This window comes from Juglans regia, chromosome 3, assembly GCF_001411555.2.
Source record: "Juglans regia cultivar Chandler chromosome 3, Walnut 2.0, whole genome shotgun sequence".
NCBI lineage: Eukaryota > Viridiplantae > Streptophyta > Magnoliopsida > Fagales > Juglandaceae > Juglans > Juglans regia.
The window spans coordinates 12,144,315-12,169,285 of record NC_049903.1 but is presented as its reverse complement, the minus strand read 5'-3'; the positions used below and the strand labels follow the sequence as shown (position 1 = coordinate 12,169,285).

The 24,971-nt window shown below is 35.5% G+C and overlaps 3 protein-coding genes across 4 annotated transcripts; all 3 read right to left on the bottom strand.

Annotated features, from left to right (window-relative positions):
• Positions 1-269: 269 nt before the first annotated feature.
• LOC109013086 (urease accessory protein G) lies at positions 270-5,471 on the bottom strand. The gene is made up of 6 exons (XM_018995039.2): positions 5,054-5,471; positions 3,867-3,927; positions 1,534-1,735; positions 931-1,052; positions 696-800; positions 270-540 (listed from the first exon to the last, which is right to left on the bottom strand). The coding sequence occupies exons 1-6, from the start codon at positions 5,341-5,343 to the stop codon at positions 457-459; spliced, it is 864 nt and encodes a 287-aa protein (XP_018850584.1). The 5' UTR covers positions 5,344-5,471; the 3' UTR covers positions 270-456.
• Positions 5,472-8,216: 2,745 nt separating this feature from the next.
• LOC109013087 (cytochrome b561 domain-containing protein At4g18260-like) lies at positions 8,217-10,636 on the bottom strand. Its single transcript, XM_018995040.2, has 4 exons — positions 10,254-10,636; positions 9,900-10,064; positions 9,078-9,226; positions 8,217-8,934 (listed from the first exon to the last, which is right to left on the bottom strand). The coding sequence occupies exons 1-4, from the start codon at positions 10,389-10,391 to the stop codon at positions 8,589-8,591; spliced, it is 798 nt and encodes a 265-aa protein (XP_018850585.1). The 5' UTR covers positions 10,392-10,636; the 3' UTR covers positions 8,217-8,588.
• Positions 10,637-15,296: 4,660 nt separating this feature from the next.
• On the bottom strand, positions 15,297-23,580 carry LOC109014971 (60S ribosomal protein L18a). Of its 2 annotated transcripts, XM_035688170.1 has the most exons (6): positions 23,256-23,580; positions 21,396-21,471; positions 20,645-20,759; positions 17,246-17,361; positions 17,051-17,114; positions 15,297-15,869 (listed from the first exon to the last, which is right to left on the bottom strand). In XM_035688170.1, exons 1-6 carry the CDS (start codon positions 23,473-23,475, stop codon positions 15,528-15,530), a joined length of 933 nt encoding a protein of 310 aa, XP_035544063.1. In that variant the 5' UTR covers positions 23,476-23,580; the 3' UTR covers positions 15,297-15,527. The 2 variants fall into 2 exon arrangements, with proteins under 2 accessions (XP_035544063.1, XP_018850586.1); XM_018995041.2 differs by lacking the exons at positions 20,645-20,759; positions 21,396-21,471; positions 23,256-23,580 and adding an exon at positions 17,704-17,868.
• Positions 23,581-24,971: the final 1,391 nt, after the last annotated feature.

Below are 24,971 nucleotides of genomic sequence, written 5' to 3'. Positions count from 1 at the left end.
CCATGAGAGGTTCTTTTGCCCCTTTTCCTCATCCGAAGATTTGGTTTTTTTTTTGGTCCATACGACGTCTAGCACAACTTCCACCTTTGTAGTTCTACTAATTTTTTTAGTTTGACAAGAGCTTCAACAACCCTTGACCAAAATACTTGGATGCTTCGAATTGCAGTTTAGAATCACCATGCAATTGTTCCTACTTTCTACATTAGTGTTTGCCTCTCACACTCCTCTCTCATTGTCAAGAGAGCAAATTGCCATGGCCCTCCAACCCAAATTAGAAACACCCATTTATAAGGGGGGCGAATATAAATTAGTATCCAGATGTTCATCATTAAGAAGACAGGGAAACAAAGTCGTGAGTATTCCTAAATGCAGTCACACAGGCATTTAAAAAGTTACCCAATACAATAGTGACTTGAGATACAAAATACAAACTGAACCAACTTCCCGAAAGGGACGTCAGTGACGCTTCTTTCCGGTCGCTGCTCCCCAAGCCTGTAGTATGTGGTTCACTATCTCCTCTACACCAAGTCCATGCTTCACCTGACATATAAATCACATGCATCATGAACATGGCAAATTGTGCAATTCCAATAGAACAAACTTTTCTTTTGACAGGTGATACCAATAGGGCAAACTAGAGCTTGCATCATGTTTCCGTCAACCAAAAGAAAAAAGAAAAACGTACTCAACCCGACCTGAGCAAAGACAAATGGCCCTCCATCACGCATTCGAAGTGCATCACGTTCCATGACAGTTAAATCAGCTCCAACTGCTGGTGCAAGGTCAGTCTTGTTTATTACCTGCAATCCAAAACAATTGACTCATTTTCATTAGACTCCCCAAGTACTTTATGTTTATAAAGATTGATAATTGACAGTAAGAAGGGTGCCATAGCCAAAGCAGCAGTTATGAATTTAAGAAAACACCTACAAGGAGATCAGCTTGGGTGATACCAGGGCCACCTTTCCGAGGAATTTTATCACCACCAGATACATCTATTATATAGATGATATAGTCAGCCAGTTCTCTACTGAAGTTGGCAGCTAAATTATCTGCACCAACACAAATTCAAGAGAATATTGAACCTTTTCTCATTGAAACTTTTAATTCCATAAGCGTTAACATAAGATAGGTGCTCGCTTATTCACAATTTCATATAAGCATTTTTTTTTACGATTGTGTTTTGAAACAGAAACTTTATTTTAGAAACAGATCCTGAACTAATAATGCAACTTTTTAAATGAAATTAAAGCAACTACCTTGTACCCTCTTTCTTAAGGGGCATCAAGTATGCATCATGTTTTCACTAAAAGAGAAAAAGAACTGCCTAACTTTATCATTGCTGCTCTTCTCCCACTAATTAAACTGCATTTCCCCAAATGAAATCTTAAATCAAATTAATTCTACATTTTGATTCTTGTTCTGATATGACCATCATTGCCAGTTACTAACTTGTGACATGCCAATTTTAATATCAGTTTGCATCAACCAAAATTAAACTACTGCCACATCAATCATCTTTTGTAAAGTTACCTCCCCCAGATTCACAAAGAAGTATGTCTGCTTTGAACAAGTTAGAGAGCTCCTCAAGAGGACCAAGATTAATGCTTATGTCTTCGCGGATTGCAGCATGTGGACATCCCCCAGTTTCGACAGCACGTATCCTTTCTTCAGGAAGTGCTCCATGTTTTACCAAGAACTCACCATCTTCTTTTGTGAATATATCATTTGTCACCTGAAAAATTACAATTTCAAAATCAGAAGATAAAAGGTTTAAATTTCTTTTCTTCCTTGTGTATCTTATCATATAGAAGAAAGGTAATAAATTAACTACTTGTGCGTGAAGAATATGAAAAACAGGCTCTAGCATGGGTTCAGTGATATCAAACTTCAAGATTAGACCATCTCATCCTTCTGTATGAATACTAAAGGAGACTTTCAAAAGGAATTTGTATGTTCTCATGGAGTATGGAACAAGCAAAACAGATTCAAATTTTTTCAGAAAATTTTAATGCACTCCTCTGAATCAGTGCAAGAGAAAACTCGTAAATAATTCTAGTGAGGGGAGTTCAATATCTACAAAAGATGCCAACCTAGTAATCAGTCACCACATGAATAGACACAGTTTATTAAACAATAAGCAAGGTCAATGACGTTTTTTTTATTGGCACCGGATGTCTGGGAATAGTGTCCCGACTAATCTCGGGGTGCACAAACCCTCGGCAAGGAGTTTCTAGCAAGTGTACCTCAGGTAATTCATGGGAAAAATCCCCCAATACGATGGCCCCTAGAGATTGTTTGCACCCAAAGGGATTTCAACCTTAGACCTCGGGGAGCATACTCCCAAACCCAAGGACTTTACCACTTGAGCCAACCCCTAGGGGTTAAGGTCAATGACATGTTATGGCTAAGCAAAAGCTAGCTTCACAAAGCTGGAATCTTGCTTGCAACTGCATGCTCAAGTATTTTATGTATATATATAAAAAAAAAAAACCGGCAGCATATTATTTTGGACACACCCATATCCAAAACAGCTTGAATGAGTTGATGACAGGTAAAATGAGTTGATGACAGGCAAGATACCCTCTGCCCTTCCATGACCAAATATAGAGGGAGGTCCAAAGCTAGATATTCTAGGCTGTATTTTACTTTTTTAAAAAAGTACAACACATCCTAGAAAGAGATTAAATAAATCAAGAGGGTGCTGCTACTCAGCCCCCTGAATTTGCCCCCTCAAAGTTATTACCATTAGTGCAATTGCACTTTTTTTTTTCATTTTCTTTCAAACCTTTTTTAAACATCCTTAACCTGTAAGAGAAAAAAAATACACACCTTCACTAATAGTCACTTCCTTAACCATTAAGTAAAAAAAATAAATTAAAATACCCGAGCAGTAACTTTGAGGGGGCAAATTCATGGGGCCAAGTATCATTTTCCAAATCAAGCAAATCAAGATTTATGTTTAGGATCGGTAGAGATGGAACCAGGGGGTTGTGCGGGGTGTCTTTCTAATAAGATTTGGTTGCATCCTGAGAATATGGGCAAGTACAGTTTCCTCCCTCAAATCATAGGGTGTCTTTCATTTTGCATCCTGAACTATCAAAACTGATACATTGTACCCTCAAATTCCTGAGGTATGGAATGCACTCACATAGGTTGACAAACATTATGTATCTATTTATGTGCATGATTGTGTGTAGAAACAAATTTTTTTTTATACAAGTAACATCTAGAAACAAATGATGAGAAATTATTATAGTTCAGTCCAATGAAGCACCACTAAAACCAGAAATGCAGATCCCCTTTGTGTGAGTTGTATGCCTATTTAAAACTTAAGGTTAAGCCCAAAGGTGTTCTTATATTCTATTTTAGGTATACTGGGCATGCCTTGACTCAAGCCACAGGCCCACATGGACTTCAAGGTCTTTGGAAACATCAACCACAGTGCAAGGTTCTACTATTAGGTTCCAGAGAATCTTCAAACACCCAGAAATGGAGAGATACTCAAAATAGAGAAAGTTATCACATATGCTTAGTAAGAACAAACACATACGCATACTCATCTGCTGATTAATGTTGTAAGATATATCAGATTAATAGTTTCTATACTGCCATGAACAAAATAAAGATGCATTCTTTATCCTTTTTTCCCCTTTTCTTTCTTCGTTTTGGCTCAGGATTGTCTGTTAATTGGTTTGGTTAAGCAGAGAAAAGAGCTAAAGTTGGGCTTAGAAAAGGTGTTTTTTTAAACTCCTCCAAATGAGAGTGGCAATTATCGAGTCCAAGTTGTAGGAATATAAATAACTTTGAACGGAGGAAAAAGAGAAGAAATTTAAAAAAAAAAAAAAAACAGAATTTCTACTTACCGCAGCAAGACTGTACTTATCCCGCAATAATTTGCAAAGAGCCAGCATTAAAGCTGTTTTCCTGTAAGGCATGAAACGGCATTCCATCAACACCCATTTATGAGTTGGATTCAGACTAGCAATGCAAAATACATACATGAAACAAAGTGGATCTACTAGAGAGGGGGGGAGGGGAGCAAACATCTTTAGCTTCCCTTCTGGTCATCCATGTTTACATTTGAAGAGAATAACAGATATGAGGTAAGCATGTCATAATAACAATAACAAGAAACAAACAACGTTCAAAATAGCACAACTGTAAGAAACCTTGGAGCCTGGAAGATATATATTTTTTTTATAATTTTTTAAAGTAAGTTTATTAAAGGGGCATAACCCAAGTATGTGTATACAATGGGAAACACCCAACTAGAGGGATGAGGAATGAAAGATAATTCACTAAAAATATAGATGTTAATAGAATATACTACAAAATAGTATAGGAATTAAATTTGATTGCTAATGCCCTACTTTTAAAACAGTTGAGCATATCCAATAAAGAATACTGAGGGGCGGGATAAAAACCTTTGTTGATGAAATCAGAAGAAAAATTTGAATAAATGAGTTCCTAAAATGGCTACGAGTATCTAAAATGGCTACGAGTATCAACAAACACCGACTTAAAAACTAAAAAGACATATTAAGTACACATCCGTGCGAACTTGAATTCCAATCCCCCCCCCCCTTCTCTCCCAAAGTACACATCCATCGTTGTCATTGGCACCATCCGGCATCCATTGAACACCCAAAAACATAAAAAGTGGAAGGACCATAGCTCCCTCGCAAAAAGGCAACGAAGCAGAAAATTTCAACACATTCAGTACTATTTTACACATGCAACTCCAATCAACTAGGAACATTGTTTGTATAAGGTTTTCAGCAGTTGAGATTTTACCCAAAGTAGCCCTCCAAGCAAAAGACTCGTCTTTCTAAAGAAATTTACTGTACCGAGCACTCTTCCAAGGAAACTATCCCCATATGAATCCGAATCTTACATAAAAGAATAGGGAACTTAAGATTTGTATAATATTATAATCAATCACTTCCGTGTCTTTGAAGAAAATACTAATAGTGATCCAACGGTGATTGGGAATGTTGATAATAATGTCAAGAAACTAACAAATGGAACATTGAAGGGAGAAAGGAGATACCCAGTACCAACTGGGCCACCGATGCCAACAGTGAAAGCCCTCTCACTGAAATCCCTGGTGAGAAGTGGCGGAGCTCTTCTGCTGAAATAGCCTGGGGAGTATATGGGTTCATGCGAGTGCGGTGCCAGTCCATCATGGCTATGGTACACCTTACCATCGAGGCCGACCCATGACTTTGTTGTTGAATCCCCATGAGTGTGATCATGATCGTGATCTTGATGATGGTCGTGGTGATGATGATGGTCGTGGTCGTGGTCGTGGTCGTGGTCGTGGGAAGGCAGGGAAGCCATTGTGCCTGTAGTCTGCAAAGGTTTACCGAGCAGTGTGAGGATAAGGAAGCGAAGAGGCCACTGGTTGTATCAGGAACATGGAGATGATATCTGATTAAATCACTTATATTTCTTGAAATCTGTGCAAACAGTGTATTTTTTAGTCTCCCAGACTTTAGAGCGGAACAATTCTTTCTTTTGATTGGCTGGCTTGCCTTCAATTGCTGAAGTAAATTGCACTATTCTTCTTTTGACTTACAAATGTTGTCACATGCATGTTTATTCAAGAATTTGAAACGGAACTGGATCGGAATGTTTATGAAAAATTCGATCGGAGATAGAGTCAGAAATAGTGTTTCTCTGACCAACTCCGACTCCAGTTTTACTGACACTGAATTCGACTCCCACATTACTAACTATAGGATATAACATATATATTACAATTATTTTATATAGATGATATACATATATTGAATTATATTCAATACTATAACTACTAGTAATAGTTAAATGAAAAAATATGAAAAAAAATTTGAATAAAATTTATGTTTGAATAGCGTTTAAATATTTAGATAATATGCGATAATATGAAATAAAATGATATGAGGCCAATTACGTATCAAAAGATACGAGGCCTAAATGTTTTTAAGGATTGTAATAAGTTGATTGCCCTTTTAATTTGCAATTTATTAAGATTTGATTTAGGACTCAGCTCAAGTTACATCTTCGGTAGGTGTAGTACTGTTCAAAATGTTATAGTAATATATAAAGAGAAATGCTAGATAGATCGGTCTACCGAGCACTTGCATAGATAGGTGCATTTTTGTTCTTTATTTTTTATTTTGTATTTTTTAAACATCAAGAAATGCACTGAATTGATTTTTTTTCTTAAACGTTAAGAAATACAAGGGAAAAAAAATTAATAAGCACCAATCAGTACATTCTATCGGTAGATCTCTTGGTCTCCGTAGAAGCACTAATATGTAAAATATTACTATAGGGCCTAATGCATCAAGTAGGGCTTTTGATTTTTGTGGGCTTTACTGAGCATAGAGGACCTAAATGATGTTAGATGGGCTTCCATCCCTGCATGCCATTAAAAGTGATGCATTTCATTAACGCAAACAATGAGTGGCAAAAGAATTACTTAATTAATGCTTAATTTTAACTGTTAATTGCATGATTTACATGATAACTGACTGAACATGGTCCTCTTTCATTCGTTCTGCAACTAGTTTGCCAGAATATATAATGACTGCCATTTTAGAAGTATTTAGCCAGTGTAGACACCTCACACCTATAACCTTTTTATAGAGTGTGAGGTGTTTTTCATAGAATATGAGAGTATTTTTCATAAAGTGTAAGGTGTGGAGTGATAAATAGTGACTGATGAGAAGAATTTTTCTTATCCAATATTTGCAGTAGTACTGGAGGTCTGCCAAATTAATAGTATTGAGTAAGTGGAGGTTGATCTGTTGGATGCAACTTCTGAGAGGAAGGAATTGAATGACACAGGTAGAAAACCACATATATTGATGAACATGCAAGTACCCATGCAGCTAGAAGGTTCTCTCTTTGGCTTATGAAAATGCAGATGGGAATATATATCATCACTGCAAAATTCACTACTGTTTTGTCAGTATCATTCGCGGAGTTGATTGCTGCTAGTCGAAGAAAAGATATTAATACCATTGAACTGAACTCTTCCTCTCTTCTCTTTTTCCAGCTTATAATAAGAAACGAACCACAATGTCCACAACTTTTCCCGCTTGCTTTCATTATGCATGCCAACCTATATATTCTCCATATAAAGTAGGCAAAATTTGTCGCTTAGTCTAATTCAATTTTGGATTTGAGTGCACAAAACCTCTGGGGTTTGGAGTCTTTTGGACCCACATCCTCATCCTGCTCCAATTTTTTTTCTTAATATATATTTTGGTGATCCTTTCTATACGGTACTATTTCAGAATCGTCTTACACAAGCCACTCGATCGGTAGATATGCAAACTCTGCAAAGTGCCAAGAGTTTGTTTACTTCCCAGAAATACTCAATTCTTGCAGAGACTGCATATCTTGGAAGAAGAAGCATGCTGTCAGCTGATGAAGTTTTTACCTTGATATTAAGCTGGAGATATTTTTACTTGGATGCAGGCAGTTGAATGATTTCATACAGAAAATAAGTTTACAAATAGCTGCATTGATAAAAAAAAAAAGAAAAGAAAAAAAGGAAATGGAAAATCAAAGTGGTACTCTCTGGGGTTTGGACATAATCATAGTAGCACCTTTACTCACAAGATGTTCCTTTAAGGACCTAGGCGGGCAAAGCATGATCGAAGCGAGAGAACCAAAGGGATTCAAAAATATGAACTTGAGCCATCATCCATGCCAGCTTAACCCTACCATGCCTTTGGTGGGCTAGGTTAATTTGGATCTGTATTATAACTCAAGTTCGTCTTGATAGTACATTTGTGGTTCTTCCACATAAATCCTGCTTGGTGGGATCTCCTTAATATGGTGTTATGAAAAGTAGAGAAATAATTTAGCCACAAAGGAATTACACAAAAATAAATCCACAAATTGATCGTAGCTTGATGTGATATTATATATGTCAGATTGTAAAGTTATTTTTGTTATAAAAGTAGATCTAACTGATCACATGAAATTACGTCAGTTTGTAAGTTTATTCTTATATAATTACTTTGTGTCTATAGAATGAAGTATGCAGGTCGAGATAATGGATATGAATCTGAATTCTTTGGTATTATGTCCATAGAGATCTGAATCCATGACTTCTCACCTACCAAAATATATGGGAGTACACCCACAATAATAGTTTCGAAGACTTCACTTGATTTCTTTTATTCCATGAACTGAACGAGACATGGTGTACGGGGTTTGAGATCAAGGGTATGTGTGATATTCTCTTATATATAATTTTACAAAAGCAAACTTACAAACTTCATAACATTCTCCTACAAAGCACTGCATAATCGCCATCTATTCCATACATATATATTATATATATATATATATTTATGTGTAAAAAGCACCCAATTTCCTAAGGCCAGTATCACATCAAAGATATATCTAGCTAGAGTACGTATGTATGCCACATGAGAAAGGAAAATCCTTGGGCTTAGCTGCATGCACTCCAATAATGTATTCTTTTGTCAGATCGCCTTGCAGTGCAGGCATCAAAAAACAAAGTGCAAATGAGCAACCTATAAGAAAAATAATAGAGAAAAAAGGCAATAAAGAATCCCATATTAATCAAACAAGTTCTTAATAAGTCTACTACGCTTGCCACATGGTTCAGGCTGCAACTCCTTTTGGTAGATCCCTTCTGGAATTTGTTGATTAGAAACTGTGATAGGTGCATTGTCTAAAACGACACCTTGCTTTTGTATATACTCCCATTTGTCTTGAAAGAGGTAAAAGAAAGCAATGAAAAGGACCTCTGCTGTAAAAAGTATAGTCCAAAGGGTCGTACTTCTTGATGTTTTGTTACTGTAAGCTTTTAAGCCTGTGTAGATGTTGATGATCCCACAGAGAGAAATCATTGTTCCAAGCATCCAATGCACAAAGTACCACAAACTCCTCTCTCTCTTCCCCCTGCAGAAGGAAGGAAAATGTAGATTACATATAGATAAGGCAGTGCCAATAAAATGATGCAATGAATTCAATTTGGCATTAATTGAGAATCAACAATAGTTGGTAAGAAACTACTTAGACTGTGAGAAAATTGTACCAATTACCTTTTAGGCCTGAAAAATCCGATCAAGGCTTGCACCCAAATGGCACCATAAAGTGCTAGTCCTAATCTTTGGTGGCTGTTAGTGAAGGAATTCTCAAGTTTTTTGAACGATAAGGCAGCTCCAACTGTGGCAAGAAGCGCTGACAGTATCTGTTAAAATTGAATTTAGCACATAGAGAGACAAAGGTTTAGAAGAAGTATAGAAGAGTAATAGCTGGTGGAAGAACTTGCAAGATTTATGCCTTCTTTGATTCATCTAGTTCTTAAAAACCTCGCCCCTGTAGTTATCTATAGCCCCATGAAAGGTGACTAAATCATTTGATCTAGCAAACTTAGGGGAATGGAATATTATATATATATGTGTGTGTGTGTGTGTGTGTGTGTGATAGCAGCAGTTTGCTAGTTCCTGTAGAAATGATTATAATTTTTTTCAACTTGTGATTACCATTTTGATACAGAAAGCCTAGGGGGTATCCTACTAATGAAGTCGAGGAAAAAAATATATATGATTACATAATCACTACCTTCTTTTGCTAATTGTTAGGAATTTTGTAAAACTAATTGAACTTAACTGTTTCCAAACGGTGGGCTACAAAATTATTTTCTTCCAAAATAATTGTGGACCCCATTAAGGTTCAAGTAACTTTCATGATGCAGTTGTAGAAAAAGATCAAATCTTTAATGATTACATATTGTAGCTCTGAGTTTTCATTCGTTGGATATGTTTAAAAAATAGGAGGATATGCATGGATGCAAATACATTCTTCAACTTCTCGACGATGGACCTCATGTATGCATAGTATTCACAGAGTGAAGAGCATACCTGCACAAAAACATGGAGATAGAAAAAAACTTTGAGCCTTTTGGACCGTGGTTCCTCTCTTCTAGACATTCTGATAGCAAGTATCGCAAGAGGCATTAAGAACCCAAGTGAAACCCATAGGAGAAACCCATGAATTGCAACATCAGTAGTCATCTTAGGACTCAGCTGCAATAGGGGACTAAATAACTGTTACCTCTGGTATTTCTTTAAAAGCTCATAGAAAAACTAATGCAAGAATAAAATAGGAAAGTTAGTTTGCTAATGGTGAATATAATCTTCCTTGGCACTTCTCCAGAAGATGAAGAGGAAGAAGATAGAAGAGGAAAAAGGGAACTTGAAGAAGAACTGGGTTACCTTGTGAAAGTTGTGTCTAATGCTCTTGTGACTGACTGACTGATTCATTTCTTGGTGGAATGAACAGCCAACTAATGGTAGAAGAATAACACAGTATGTAGAGATGGTGAAAGGTGCTAGCTTCTGAAAAACCTGCATTTTTCAATCTCCAGGGAAAGCAAGAATACGATCACAAATCCTAAGCTGCCTCGATCGCTACCGGAAATTTCTCTGCTGCTCGATCCCTCTGCAAAGTTCAGCCTTTCTTTAATTTTTTATGAAAGTAGATGCTTTCTGCTAAAGTTTGTTTCAGTGGCAATGAGAGGTAGAGCTTTTAAATAGAGTTTTAACTAAAGCTAGTTTTGGTTGCTGTTCCAGAAACTGCTGCAGTTCTTTACCGTACAAAGAAACCGAGTGTGGTTTGATTAGTGAATACAAAATGGATAATAACAAGATATGTTGGTTATGACATTCATAAGCATGGTCATGCAATTCGTGGTGGTTGGTGAGAGAGAGAAGATTAGGATTCATAAATTAAACCCAAAACAAAAAAAAAAAAAAAACAAAAACAAAAACAAAAAGCTGGGGAGGGTATGAACAATTTCAACGATGTGGGGCTAACATGGGCAAGCTTTTTGGTACAGAAAGGAGAATGTGGAATTGCAGACACAAAAGGGTCAATTTTCATGGATGAAAGGTTGAGAAGGACCGCGTAGTGGATGCATGATGGACATGGTAGCATGTCTGTCTTACTCTGCACAACTCTACATGGTCGACAGTCAATAAATAATACATCATGGGATGAGCTTAGTTGATAATATGGGGATGTTCAGATTGATGTCTTTTTAATGATGACAGAAGGTATATATCAACTGCCTCTGCATATTAACACAAGGAATTGGGCAATTCTTAAACACTAACTACCGATCCACCCTGGCATGACATCATGAGATCTATGAACCCAATCCAATGGATTATGAACGGCATTAAAGCACCCCATGACAAATGCATACAAATGATTAAATTTGTTGAGCCTGGTCTTTCTAATTCTGATCACCTCTTGTTACCAAACTCATGACTAAAGACACTTAAATTCAAACGAATTCATCATTTTGACTGATTGATTTTTGGTAGAAGTAAGAGGGTAGTATATCTAGAATGAACAGTGTAATTTTAAATTCCATTTGACATATTTGGCCAGAAATAGCATCCCATATCGAAAAGTAGAACCAGGAAAGAAGGTAAAGGAGGGGGAGGCGAGGTTGACTAGTATTTTTTAGTATTTGCTTTATCATTCTACTGCTGAAAGAAAAGATATGATCATATCCACGAGGCTCCAGTAGGACTGCAGATAATTCTTTTCTGTGAAGAGAGAGAGGGGGTGTTTACAGCTGTATTTCATACCCGACATCCAATCACATGATGAATAATGAAACATTGATTGTCTCTATTACATGGTGATAATCTAAGCTCGAAATTCATAGCATGGCCAAATAAAGGCATAGAGGTTGGATTTTTTTTTTATTCTTTTCAACTTACTATTGGTTTGCACTTTGCACTTTGAGTTATAATATTAGTTCCACTCCCTTCTCTCTCTTTTTTTTTTTAAATGACAATTGGATTGTTCTTGTCTTTTACATAGCAAGTCCATTTTAATTGGTGGGAAAAATAGCGAAGGCCTATTATTTGTATACTTATATATATATATATATATATATATATGTGTGTGTGTGTAGAATAATGATAGAGTTATTATTCTATTACTATTCATTTATTACTATTTTTGTATTTGATTTTTTTTAATTTTTTATTTTACTTAATGATTAAGAAAGTGAGTATTAGTAAAGTTATATATATATATATATATACACCACAAATATTTTTCTTCAAAATTTGAACCGGCCAAAAAAATACACTTTATACTTAAGAGTGATGCTACATTGCTACTCTGCCACCCAACTTTGACAGTTAGGCTTGCCCACTAGTATAAATTCTATATTTTATTTTTTTGTTCTTTTTTTTCACATTTTTTAAACATCTTTAAATATTTTTAAAAAATAAAAAAAATATATTAATACACTAAAAGTCACTTTCTTAATTATTAAATTAAAAAAGAATTAAATACATGAACGGTTAAAATGAGAGAACAAAGCTAGGCAGAATACTAGCATTTTCCTATACTTAAATATATCCATTTACAATATGTTATTTAAACCACGAAAGTCTAAACATTTTCACGTCACCTTCTTCGACATAATTTGCAAAAACGGAGTGATTTTATTTTATTTTTCAAAAAGGAAAAGATCTAGAACTAGTAGTAATCTCTCATCTTTGGGTGTGGCGTTCAGAATTTCAACACTTTCTACTTGGTTTTAAGATAAATCCAATCTTGAAAAGGGGTACTTAATTTGCTTTAGACGATCGTCAAAGCTAAAGGGTAAAACATCAATTTGTGATAATGCACTAAGAGGGATCCACTGCAAAGTCATGTTCATCATTAGTATTGCAATGTTTCAACGAGCAATTTCTAAAGCGAACAGAAGAGAGATCATCAGAGATTTGGTATGCTGTCCATATCATCTTTCTTCTTTGTTTGGACGTTGGATCGACGTTGAAAAAACTTGCATCTCTAGCTACGTAGGTCGTGTGGCTGTGTACACCGTGACTAAATAGTTACCAAAATTTAAGCTAAAAAAGTCCTAAGCTAAAGGGAGAGATAGATGACTAGTTTTATTACACTATCATTTCTTCATATGAAAATGAGAGACCTTATTTCATGGATTAAGCTCAACAGAAACAGATTAGTCAAGACAAGACAAGACAAGAAGCATCCTTGATGATGGAACCACCTTCCTTTGGTGGATGTTATCATTTCATATTTGGCTAAAAATGGGGTGAAAATAAGCATTTTTGGACACACACATGGAAATTACTTTTTATAATTTCTCGTGTATAAACGTTAGAGAAATGACATTCTTCCATTTTTTATTGTGTCATTCTCCGTCACTCTTTTTTTGATTCATTATAAGTAGTTTTATATGTCAATCATTTAAATAAAAGACGATAAAATGAGACGTTTAAGTAAGTGTGATTAAGAATGACAAAATTAAATATATGAATGTTACGAGGAAGACGCAATTTTTTTAGAATTTTTACATAAATCTTTAATAAAATGTTATTACTTTTTAAATTTCTTTGAATTCAAAATAAATAATATTTTATTAAAAAGTTTTTTAAGTAAAAATTGAAGAATAGTCTGTCTATGCATGGTATCGTTTTCAAAAGGTTATTAAGACATTGGGCCCTTCATTCCAAATTTCCACGCCACTAAGATGGGCGGGGCTACCACACCCAGAGTTAGATGCAGTGTCCATCAGAGTAGTATTATCAAGGATAAAGCGCAGGTATCTGTTCTGTTTTGTGCTGCTGCATACTGTGACCATTTCGTGCCCATATGAATCCCACTAGAAACCTCTCTCTTAGAATTCTATTTTTGTGTAACATTGTAGAGCATACTCCCAAACTTCACCAAGAGATAGGAAAAAGAAGATTAATTACCATTTGGGCACACACTCCAAGCTTCTTGACAAGAACAGGTAAAAGAACAACACCCAACACCCAAACCACCTACTGCAGTTTAGGCACAGCTTCTAAGACTATTGTTTGTTTGGATGACTGATCTCAATCCATTTCTAATTAATTATTGATGGGGCTCACTAATCTTTTAACTTTTAATTAAAAAAGTTAAATTTATCTTAATCTATTTCATACATTTAAACACATATTTTAACATATTTACATTCAAATACATCTTAATAGAACTCACAAAATACTATTATTTACATAACAATTCAGATTATTTGAGATCATCTCAACATCTAAACGCAACTCACTTACAGGAAGCCACCAACTTTACTGCACAGATTCAAAACTGAATTGAAGAAATAAAACCCTCACATGAGATCCGCCTAACAACAAAAATCAGATCCCAAAATTGGCTTCTTCTGAACTGTTATCTTTTTGTCTCAAAATGTATAAGTAAGATTGTAAATAAACCATACTACTTCATAAGCTGTTCAAGCTCGTCTCAACTCATTTATTAAGCTATATTTGAATATTAAGATGGGTTGAGTTAAGTTATGAATAGTAATATTTTGTTAAGATGGATTTAAATTTTTTAGATTAAGATAAATTTAATTTTTTAGATTGAAATGTATGAAGTAGATTGAAATGAGTTTAACTTTTTTATAGAAAATTAAAAAAATAGTGAATCCCATTAATAATTAGTTTGAGATAGTTGAGTTTGGTTCATCTTGCAAACACAGCCTTAGAGTCATTTGTAAACACAAATTATAATTGGTTATTAAATCATAAACTAGTATAAAACTCTACTTCACTTGTATAATCTTCTATAAACTCAAAACTTATTTATTTTTTATTTTTTATAAATAAGAAAAGATGTTATTAATCCACGTAAATAAGCAAAACACAAGTACTCAGAGAGTATATAGAAAAAGCCTAATTACAAGCTAAGTGGTGATGCAAAAAGTAGCGTAGAAGTCTTTAAAAGATGTTCCATTCAATACAATAGAAAAAGCCCAAAGAAGCAAGATATGATTAAACTAAAAAAAAAAAAGGTCTTTAAACCCTTCCAATGTGCGCTCCTTGTCCTCGAAACATCATCTATTCCTCTCATTCCAATCCAAACCACATTAGGCAAAGAGGCACTACCTTCCAAATAACCACGATCTGCTCGTTGCCCCGGATTCCTCTCTAGCATGCCAATATTCTAGGCATTAGCCATGCCATACCAAGTCTTGTGTGAATATCATCCCATAAAGCCTTCGCAATGAAGATTTGCTGTCATGTTTGCCCATGAAGAACTAATCTGTTAAGTATAGGCCACGCCTTCTCAACTTGTTGATAGTCAAAACTTTCCCGTGAGATGCTAGCCAACCAAAGGGCACTTTGAGGGGAGCATTACTCCTCCATAACCATAAAAAATAAAATTTAAATTTAAAAAGAAAAATTGAACGGGTTGTAAACTTGTAATACAAGAACACGAAACAATCAAAACCAGATCATTGAAGTAGTTCATGACCAAAAAAAACTCTCATAGAAAATTATAAATGAAGTACTCGGAAAACCCAAAGATAAGCTCCAAATCTTTGGTTTGCTAAGATTCTGAAATAAAACAATATCCAAAAAGAAACATTCAACGATACGATGGTCTCTACCAAAATGATTTTAGGCCCCACTCTTAACACTTCAGAGCTCATTCCTCAAATGATCAAATTACATGAACAAGTTAGGCCTTGATGCCTTGTATGTGGTCTTCAGCTTCCTAGTGGGTGGCCTGACCTTCTTAAATACCAAGGGGAACTTGATTTTGGAGTTGTGAAACTGCTTGGTGCTCTCTCTCTTGCAGAGTTTTGCTGGGACGGTGGCAGTCTTGATAATTTGGATGCAAGGAAACCTGACTCTGTGTCGAGAAGCCATCTCATTGTACATTTGTTCCACAGCCCCGTTTAGAGTGGTGTCACGGTATTCCTTGTACATATTGTGATAACCTGTTCGACTTTGATACCTCAACCAGATACCATAGTTCTTAATCTTGGTAGGGTTCTTTTCAAAAATCTGCACAACCCAAGTCAATGTATAGGGTTAATGATAATAAAACAGAGGATAACATTATATTCAATACAATGCTTCTTCTAAAAATTAAGGCACCCACCATAAGAAACTGATTATATATTATTATTCAGTTTGAACCTACAAAGAGATATTCATTCGTTTTTATAACAAATATGTTTTTAATAAATATTTTATTATTTAATAATCGCAAAGCTTGTTACCCTAGTAGACATAGTATACAAGAGGAACACCTAACTAGGCATAGAATATTCACTCGTTTTCCATGTACAAGTCAGAAACAATGAAAATCATCCATTCCATTGTTTTCCTCTTTATATAAAAAGCAACCCGACATAAAAATGAGTAATTAAAGTAGGCTAAGAAATTATTGCCTAGATAAAGAAAGATGTGCAACTTCAAATCCAGATCAATACTATGTAAACAATACTGCAGTTTCAAGGGAATTATATCCAACAAAACTCAAGCTTTGACCAATTTCCATGTTCAGACCCCATTTTCCAATTGTAAGACCCATACCTTACCCATTCTACTCAAAATTACCATTAGAAAATTTCAACTATCCAGCCATACCCTCACAATTTCTTATGTCTTAATCACAACCTAGCAGCCAATATCACACAAACATTCTTTTTTTTTATTTTTTATAACAGGGGAACCAACCCATGGCAGAGCCCTTCGGACTCACCCATGGAACCTAAACCCCCGGGGAGACTAGCACATCAACCCACCGCCATGACCTCCCAGTTAAATCACAGTTTGATCCTTGGGAAAATCGAACCTGTGACATGGGTGGGGCTCATGCACACAAGTTCACCCATACCACTTGGGCTACCCACGGGTGGGTGCCACACAAACATAAGTTGTTGCTTCATTGCATGGAAGAAATACTAAATGATCAAATAACAATCATCATGCCCTCAAATTAATATGGAAAGCAAAACAAGCAACAACACCAAGACTAAAAAATTACAGCTAATTTGATAACCACGCTCAGCATTTCTCTACATTTTAACAAACATCGTATATCATAAGCCCAAAAAGAATACTAGGTTCTTTGGAATGAAGAACACAACATAAGAGTTCTAAAACCACAATTACTTAGAACATTATCCAATAAATCATTTCATAGACAATCGACTCATAGGTGAGATTCAACAAAATACCTCATTGATAGCAAGCATTTGCCCATTGCTCTTCTTGACCTTCTTCAACTTCCTCAGAAAATACCTAAACCAGACCAAACAAAATATATTAAACCAAAACTAAGCAAAGAAAGAATAAGAGACCCACATATCGATAACACAACAATAAAAAAACAACATTGCCAAAACCAAAATGATCTCCACTAAATCACTCACCAGAACTTCGACTTGGCGCGAACCTCGTTCGTGGCCCAGAGCTTCATGCGGTAAATCTTTGGATGCTCATCAGCTTCAGTTGGCAGAGCCCTACCAACGACTTGGTACTGGTGAAACTGCAACTCCAAATGAAAACACCCTCAGCATAAACTCAGAAAAAGCCAACCTACAACCCTCAAGCCCTCCCCCTCCGGGCCCCCCGACCCAACAGTTTTGTTTCAGCGAAAATGAAAATCGCGATATCTATTCATGAGGTTTTTTTTTTTTCACCTAAATGAAGAGCTCAAACTAAGGAGGGACGGTTTCAATTTCCATTGTTATATTTTCTCGCGAACCAAGCAAACATAAATAATTAGAACTCAAGAACTACTACCAAAACCAGAGAAAATGAATTTGCATAGAAACCCTAAAAGAACAGGTTTTGTAATGGATCTGAGAACTAGGATACGCAGGCTTACCCTGAAAGTAACCATTTCCGATAAGAAGCTATGATCTCCGAAGCCTCTGCCTCTCGAATTCTCTCTCTATCGGTGTGTAGAAGAAGGCGAGGGGCAAGGTTTTCTTTGGATTATATATGAGCCAGGACTAAGAGATGAAAAACCCTAATTTGTAAAGAAAGGCATAAAGTGACTGGTCAGTGAGACAAATAAATGACCGCTAGTAGAATACCTACACGTGGAGAAGGACCTTCGCAATTTTGGGCTGACAGAGGACCAGGCCCGATTGAAATCCAAACAAGGAAAGAAAACCCACGTAAATAATATAATAATATATATATATATATTTATATTAATGCATGCATATATTTCAAAGACATGAGATTGTACTACATATAAATTTATTATTGCTCCAAATTGTATTTCTTCCATAGAAATTTATAAATTAACTTAAATTTTATAAAAATATATATATATATATTCTAATTTTAACTCATGGTTATGCAAAAGATGATGAAAATAATTATGCATATCATTTAATCTTATATCAAATTTTGCTATAATTAAGAATAATAATAAATTGATTATTTAACGACAAGATTCGTGCCAATATAAAATAATGTAATGTCCATTTGTCGGATTTCGCAATATTAGGATGTGGTCTTTCATCCCATTTCAAAAGATCACGATGAGTTCCGTATCAGTTTGTAAATTGTAAGCTCTTAATCCTGTATGATACACAACCATGGCACGGTATGAGGAGTATTGGGGGCAAAAGAGTTCGTGAGGAAGAAGAGGCAGCTCGAGAAAGGCTTACGGGATTGGGAATCGAAGGAACCCTAGACTTTAAGCTAATGGTGGGCTTGACACGGTAGGAAAGGCAATGGGCTTTGAAGTAGAAGGAGGCATGGCCTCAATCTCGGAATCATGGGCCCGTTTATTTCATGTTTGCATTTTGCCTGATGTAAAAAAATAGAACAGAGGGCATTTTAGTACTTTTACTTTACTAGTATTTGTAGTCTCTCTCATCAATTGGAGGACGGGCGTTGTTTTACAGAAATTATAGTGAATCATACAAAATTCCTCATCATCTACATTTCTTTCGTTTTCCATTTACATTCAACCTGGTAGACTGTACTTCGACCATTGGAATCTGGGTACATTATATTGGCTAAGATAGGGCTAACAGATTGAGGTTGGATCGATCCAGACCGCTAATGGCAGAACAAGCAAATGATGCCAGTGTGACAGTAAAAGACATGCACCGAATTTATATGACTATAATATTATTAAATGGAGTACGAACAAATTTTAAGCTCAAGTTTATAAATACTTAATTTTCTTTTCTTTTCTTCAAATATTTGGCAATCTACTCAATAAGTAGGCATTTTGCAAGCACGTCAGAAAGAATGCCACAACAACATAAACATAATAATTACATAAATACAAGGTAGAACAACCTCTGAGTCCCAGTAAAAGTATATTAGCAATCAGTTGCTCTTTTGCATACAGGTATCTCCATGCATTCAACTTTGTAGCTGATCTTAATCTCACCACACGCGAGTACCCTTTGTTACCCCAAGCATAACAGCAATCACGGCGAGTAGCGACTGCTCGAGTAGAAATTATTATTTAAAAAAAAAAACAAAAACAAAATAAAAAAGAGTTAAGTATCTTTTTCTGAGCAACCAGACAAAAGGGCAATTCAACAAGATAAACATCATTCAATGCTTAAGCATAGATCATGCGCATTGTAAGCAGAAAGTCTAAATCTCATCATTAGAAAGCCTTAAAGATCTTAAGCCAGGCAGTATAATTAGGAATAGAAACCTGAGAGAGACAGAGACAGAGACAGAAGAAGCTCTTCTATGGCGTTTGCTAATGATTGAAAACACGATGCCTTGAATTCACCAAAGAATCAGAGCGGTGACTTCTACCCAAATAATGCAGATTAGACATTTTAGCAAGAAGTTTGAAACCACAAATGGAACGGGACCCCGCCTAGTTTAAAGGAATGGTACCGTAACACACATCATGGGCATAAAATCTCTCAAACCTAAAAACCATCCTACTAGCAAGGAGGTTAGCCAAGGCACTCTTACAAACAACTCACTGAAACTTTCATAGTTATTTTACGCTGAAAATATACCTTTCACTCTCCAATTAGCAGGCGTTCTAAACTTTAAAAAACAAAGCTGGCAGATTTTACCCGCAGACCACTAAAAAGTTGTAATGTACATATCCTGTCAAGATTATTTTATGTCACCTATTTTTAACTATTTTTCATCCACCTTAACAGTCTGAATTGAACAAGTGTTATTTGTTTGTTTGTTTGTTTTTTTTAATTGAGAAATACAACATGTCAATTCTAATAGTTTTTTGTTCAAAATGTAGAACACCTATTAGTTGGAAAGTAGAAAGCATATTTCCCCTTATTCTAATCTCTTTCAACTCTTGAACAAAAGCTTTCCTCTGCTACTGCAACTGAATAAATTTGTCATAACTAACTGTTCACACTATAGTTTAGATTGCACACTCTAAATACTTCCAGCACCGAATATTCCTAACAAACTTATATGTACCATGGAATAAGTAAAGAGGAGCCCCTCCTTTAAGTTAAAACATTAAGCTTTTATTCCCAAACACGAACTGTCCATTCAATAGGTCAGGTTGAAGGGGGTCATGAAGCTTATCTACTACTTCCCAGAACGTGAGTAATTAAGACAGAGTTATTTTTGTGAACTGTGGTGCCATCGCACTAATTGCAAGTTTAGAAAGTAAATGAATAAATTGCCATTTGAAGAGAAACAACTAGTCTCAAAAGATCTATAACACCACCAGCAAGACTAATTGAAGAAGTCCATATTAGGACAAGGAATCATGAAGCTGAAAACAAATAACATAACCAGTGAACATCATGATGCAAGAGAAAAATGAGATACTGTATAATACAAACACTTACAGCTACTGTGCATGCAACATATCCAGGTTTTTCTCTGTAATCCACTCGTACACAAAGTAGAATAAAAGTTCCAATATACCAGGGAATGCCACCAAGAAAGAATCCAGTTATAAACCTTGCAAAAAAAAAAATCAAAGCAAGAGTTGTCACTTGTCGATTACAACCACTACAAAAAAAGCTCACCCAATTACTGAAATGCTCTGTTCATGCAACTCTTGTCTTGTGCCATTGCCCATGAGTAACTATAGGCAGCAAAGCAACCATCTGCCTTAGCTAAAGACAGTCAGTCTACAACTAGGTCTGGGAGAGCTATTAAGCCATAAATACACAACAGTTGCAGAAGTCAAATAAGCGCATTGCAATGGCAAGCCAATATTGCCAATAAAAGAGCACTCAAGAGGCAACTTAAACTTACATGAAAAGTGTGTGGGACTAGAAATTCTTTCCATGGCCAAACGAAACCTATGATTGCCCAAAGTTGTTCGTTTGACCAAGTCAATTGACTATTTTAAGATTTCATCATTGTATACGGCATATATTATGAACATACTGGGCCCAGTAAAATGTGTATCTATATATATTCTTCCAAAAATCCCTCATGTCATTAATGCATGGCCACTGCCAGCTAGAAACCGCAAAACTCCTTTTTTTCAATTTTTTTGACTCTACAAGTCCTATTGTCACCCCTAAAACACATATGAAGAGAATTGATGAAATTAAAGTGGCGTAATTAAGAAACATCCATACATACAGGACCCAGCCCATGCCGATACCACAGCAAGGAAGTGACGGCTCACTGACAGGTCTTCCCTCAACAATGGCATAACCTTGAACAGCATAAGAATATCATGAGGATTGAAATTTTTCAAGAATATCAATAAGAACTTGCTCATTATCAGCAATATCAATAAGTAATTAATATACACAATTATCAAAATTTGAAAAGCATCGAAGTTCATCCAATGAGCATTCCCAATCTTTGGAGCTCGGCCTGGATTTCATTCCCATAGGTTTTCATTTTTGTTAAATCTTTTCGTTTTGGGTATGTGAACGTAGTGTGGTGGCGTTGAACTTCGATTTCATGCTGCTAAATTTGACGAAGCACTCTTCATATCTCATATACAACACGTCCCTCTACTTCGGCTCTGCTATTCAGAAGCAGTACTATGAAGAATACGGCTATGGACAGGTTCGTGCTTTCTCATTACGAACGCCAAAAAAGAAAAAACATAACAACTTATTTTAGTTTTCAATTAAGAGAAAATAATTTTGTTGAGGTTAGGATTATACCCAATTTACATGTTGCTGTGGACATATGATGTCGACAAAAATGTTTGCATCCAAAAGGATTTGAACCTTAGAGTTGGAGGGAGCATACAACCAAGCCCAAGGCCCTTACCACTTCAGATAGCCCACCTCAGAGGCAACTCTATCTATTCAACATTACAGTACAAGATAGTCCACTGTTAAGCATCATGTATTCGAAAATTTTCCAATTAATCAAACTCAACCACCACAATGTAAACTAATTGTCTACTCCCCACCATATCCCATTATAAAATGATTTTCCTGCTAACTATTCTCAATTTGAAATAACTCCATTATTTCCCTCCAAACAACTATAATATATAGCAAGAAACTATCCTAGCATCCTTCTAATTGATGAAAACAGTTGCTGAAAAGTTCTTCAAACCTCCAAGCCATTTCTACATGACAAGTTAAAAGGCATAAAATGTAATGAATCCAGGCATCATCACTGTAAGTCAGAGATTCCACAATTCTAAATTCGCCAAAAGTGATCTTAATTTGAGCAACTTTGCAGCAAGTATTGCATCATGCAATTCTACCCAAGCTAAAGATGTGATGCCAGATGTTGTTTTCCCATCTAGCATCTACGGCCCTCTTTGCACTCAGATTCAAAATTTTAATTTCTTCTGTTATTCAACCGTACTTAATGTCATTTTTTCAGTTCAGAATAGATCCTGATCAAGCTTTTTCCAGCTCCAAATTTCTCAAAAATAGCATCCTCTTTCCCTCCCTCCCAGAATCACAAGCATGGTTTCTGCAACCTGTCGTAATCCCAAATTAAAGCACAAGGCGCAGAAACTCAAGTAAGATCCATCTTTTCGAGATCATTCAGATCCAACATCAGAGCCGAGTTATGTCATGCCACATTTGGGCAAGAAAACAGATCTTGAGCAAGATTAGCTCAATAATTCAACTTCCATATCATTGCACTTACACAGATGCCATTTAAATTGACTAATTCTTTCAAATCTCCTCATATAAATAATACAATACATTCAAGCTATAACATTTAAAAATGAATTAAACAGCACCACAACGTTATTATTAAATAATAGCCCAATAAAACTAATTTAGTATAAAATTTAGACCCTCCGTTCTTTTTTTTTTCTTTTTTGTCTTGGGCCCTTCTCACAACCTCCGTTCGTGGAGTTACCATAATTTGCACTGTAACCAATAAAAAAACAACGTTTGATTGCCCAATCATTTTATGTTTTTTCCACCCAGTCTCGTACATTATATCCGAGAAATAATTCACAAATACCTGCATCCTTTATCAAAATCCCCAGATAGAGAGGTGTCATACCTTCAACGGTTTGGTATCCATAATGATTATGGCGTTGGTGATTATAGCGGGAATCTACAGTGAATCCAGGCGGAGGAACCGGCTGGGGAAAACCGACGACAGGATGAGGCAGTGGCTGCGGAGCGGGAGGGTTGTAGTTGGCGACGCCTTGAAACGTGCCGTAGTGAAATTGACTCTGCTGATCGTCAATGAGTCCTCTGCCCTTCCCATCTTCGCTCATTGTTTTGAGTAGCGATTTGGATTGGGGGGTTAGGGATTTTTTTTTGGGGCTCTGGTTTAGCGTTCGCCTCCCCAGCAACAGAAAATTTTGATGCGGTAAAGAACGATAAATATGGAGCTATGGTTAAATAATTTTGTGTACGTGCAAGGTATAGATCGGTCGAGCGATAACTTGTATAAAATTATTCTACTAATAGTTTGAAATCGGCAAGGATAAACTTGAATTTACTTCAACTCATTTAATAAATGAATCATCTATAAATATAAAATTATAATTACTATGTTGATCATATATTTAATTTTTTTTAAAAAAAAATTAATGATTAAAGAAATAATTATTAATATATTGATATTTTTTATTTTTTAAAAAAATTTAAAAATAAATATAAAATAAATAGCATTTGGCCTGTGCCCAACGGTGGCCGGCCTGGCAGCAGACTGCAGTCGCCAAAAATAAAATATCGACTGGACTAGTATTAACTTGAATAAATTGTTTTTATATTTATAATTAGGATATTTTAAATGTTCAAAGAAAAAAAAAATCATATTTCTAATACCCTGTAATATCCGGCCCAATCACAAGAAGGGAGACTTGACCCTCTCTTTTTAAGTGATGAAAAAAAAATAAAAAATAAAAAACGTACCGTTTGACTGAAAAGGGTTTTCCCTTTATTTCTTATCTCGCTCGACGCTAATTCTCTCTCTCAAGTTGTGTTTAGATGTTGAAGTGAGTTAAGTTGAGTTGAGTTAAGATAATAAAATATTATTAGAATATTATTTTTTAATATTATTATTATTTTAAAATTTGAACAAATTAAATTATTTATTATATTTTGTATTGAGATTTGAAAAAATTGTAATGATGAATTGAGATGGGTTGAGATGAGTTTGAGATCCAAACGAAGCCGCAGTGGGACATCTAGCGCCCCCGCCGCTGCTTGATGATTGGAGAATCACCTGTTTGTAATGTCATGGACGGAGGAGGAGATGAACTTAAAATGTGAGTTGTTGGTGAATAAGATTGTAAATAGTAACATGTGTTGTGGTGAATTTTAAGTGAATCAATGAGGTTATTGGGATAATCTATTGGTGGAGTGTGTGTTTTGGACAATGTACTTATGCTATTATAAACCTGAGGCATCAATGATGAACTATTTTGTGTATGTGCCATTTATCGGCTCATATTGAGCTGTAGTTTATGCTATAAAATTTTATTAGTTAAGTTGATCTTATATTCGTATGAGTTATTAATATATTAGTAATATTTTCGAGATTAGGTCATGATACTGCCATTGTTCAAGTTCAAAGTTTAGATAATATACTGCAAAAGTTAGGTAAGCGGTGATTCTATGCTTAAACTTTTCCTAAAAACTAATTCAGATTGATTTTATGAAATATCTGCCCATTTTGTTATGAAAATAATCTTGATTATTTTCTGTACTATTCTTCGTATATGAATAAAAAATAAAATATTCTTGACATGAATGGTATAGACAT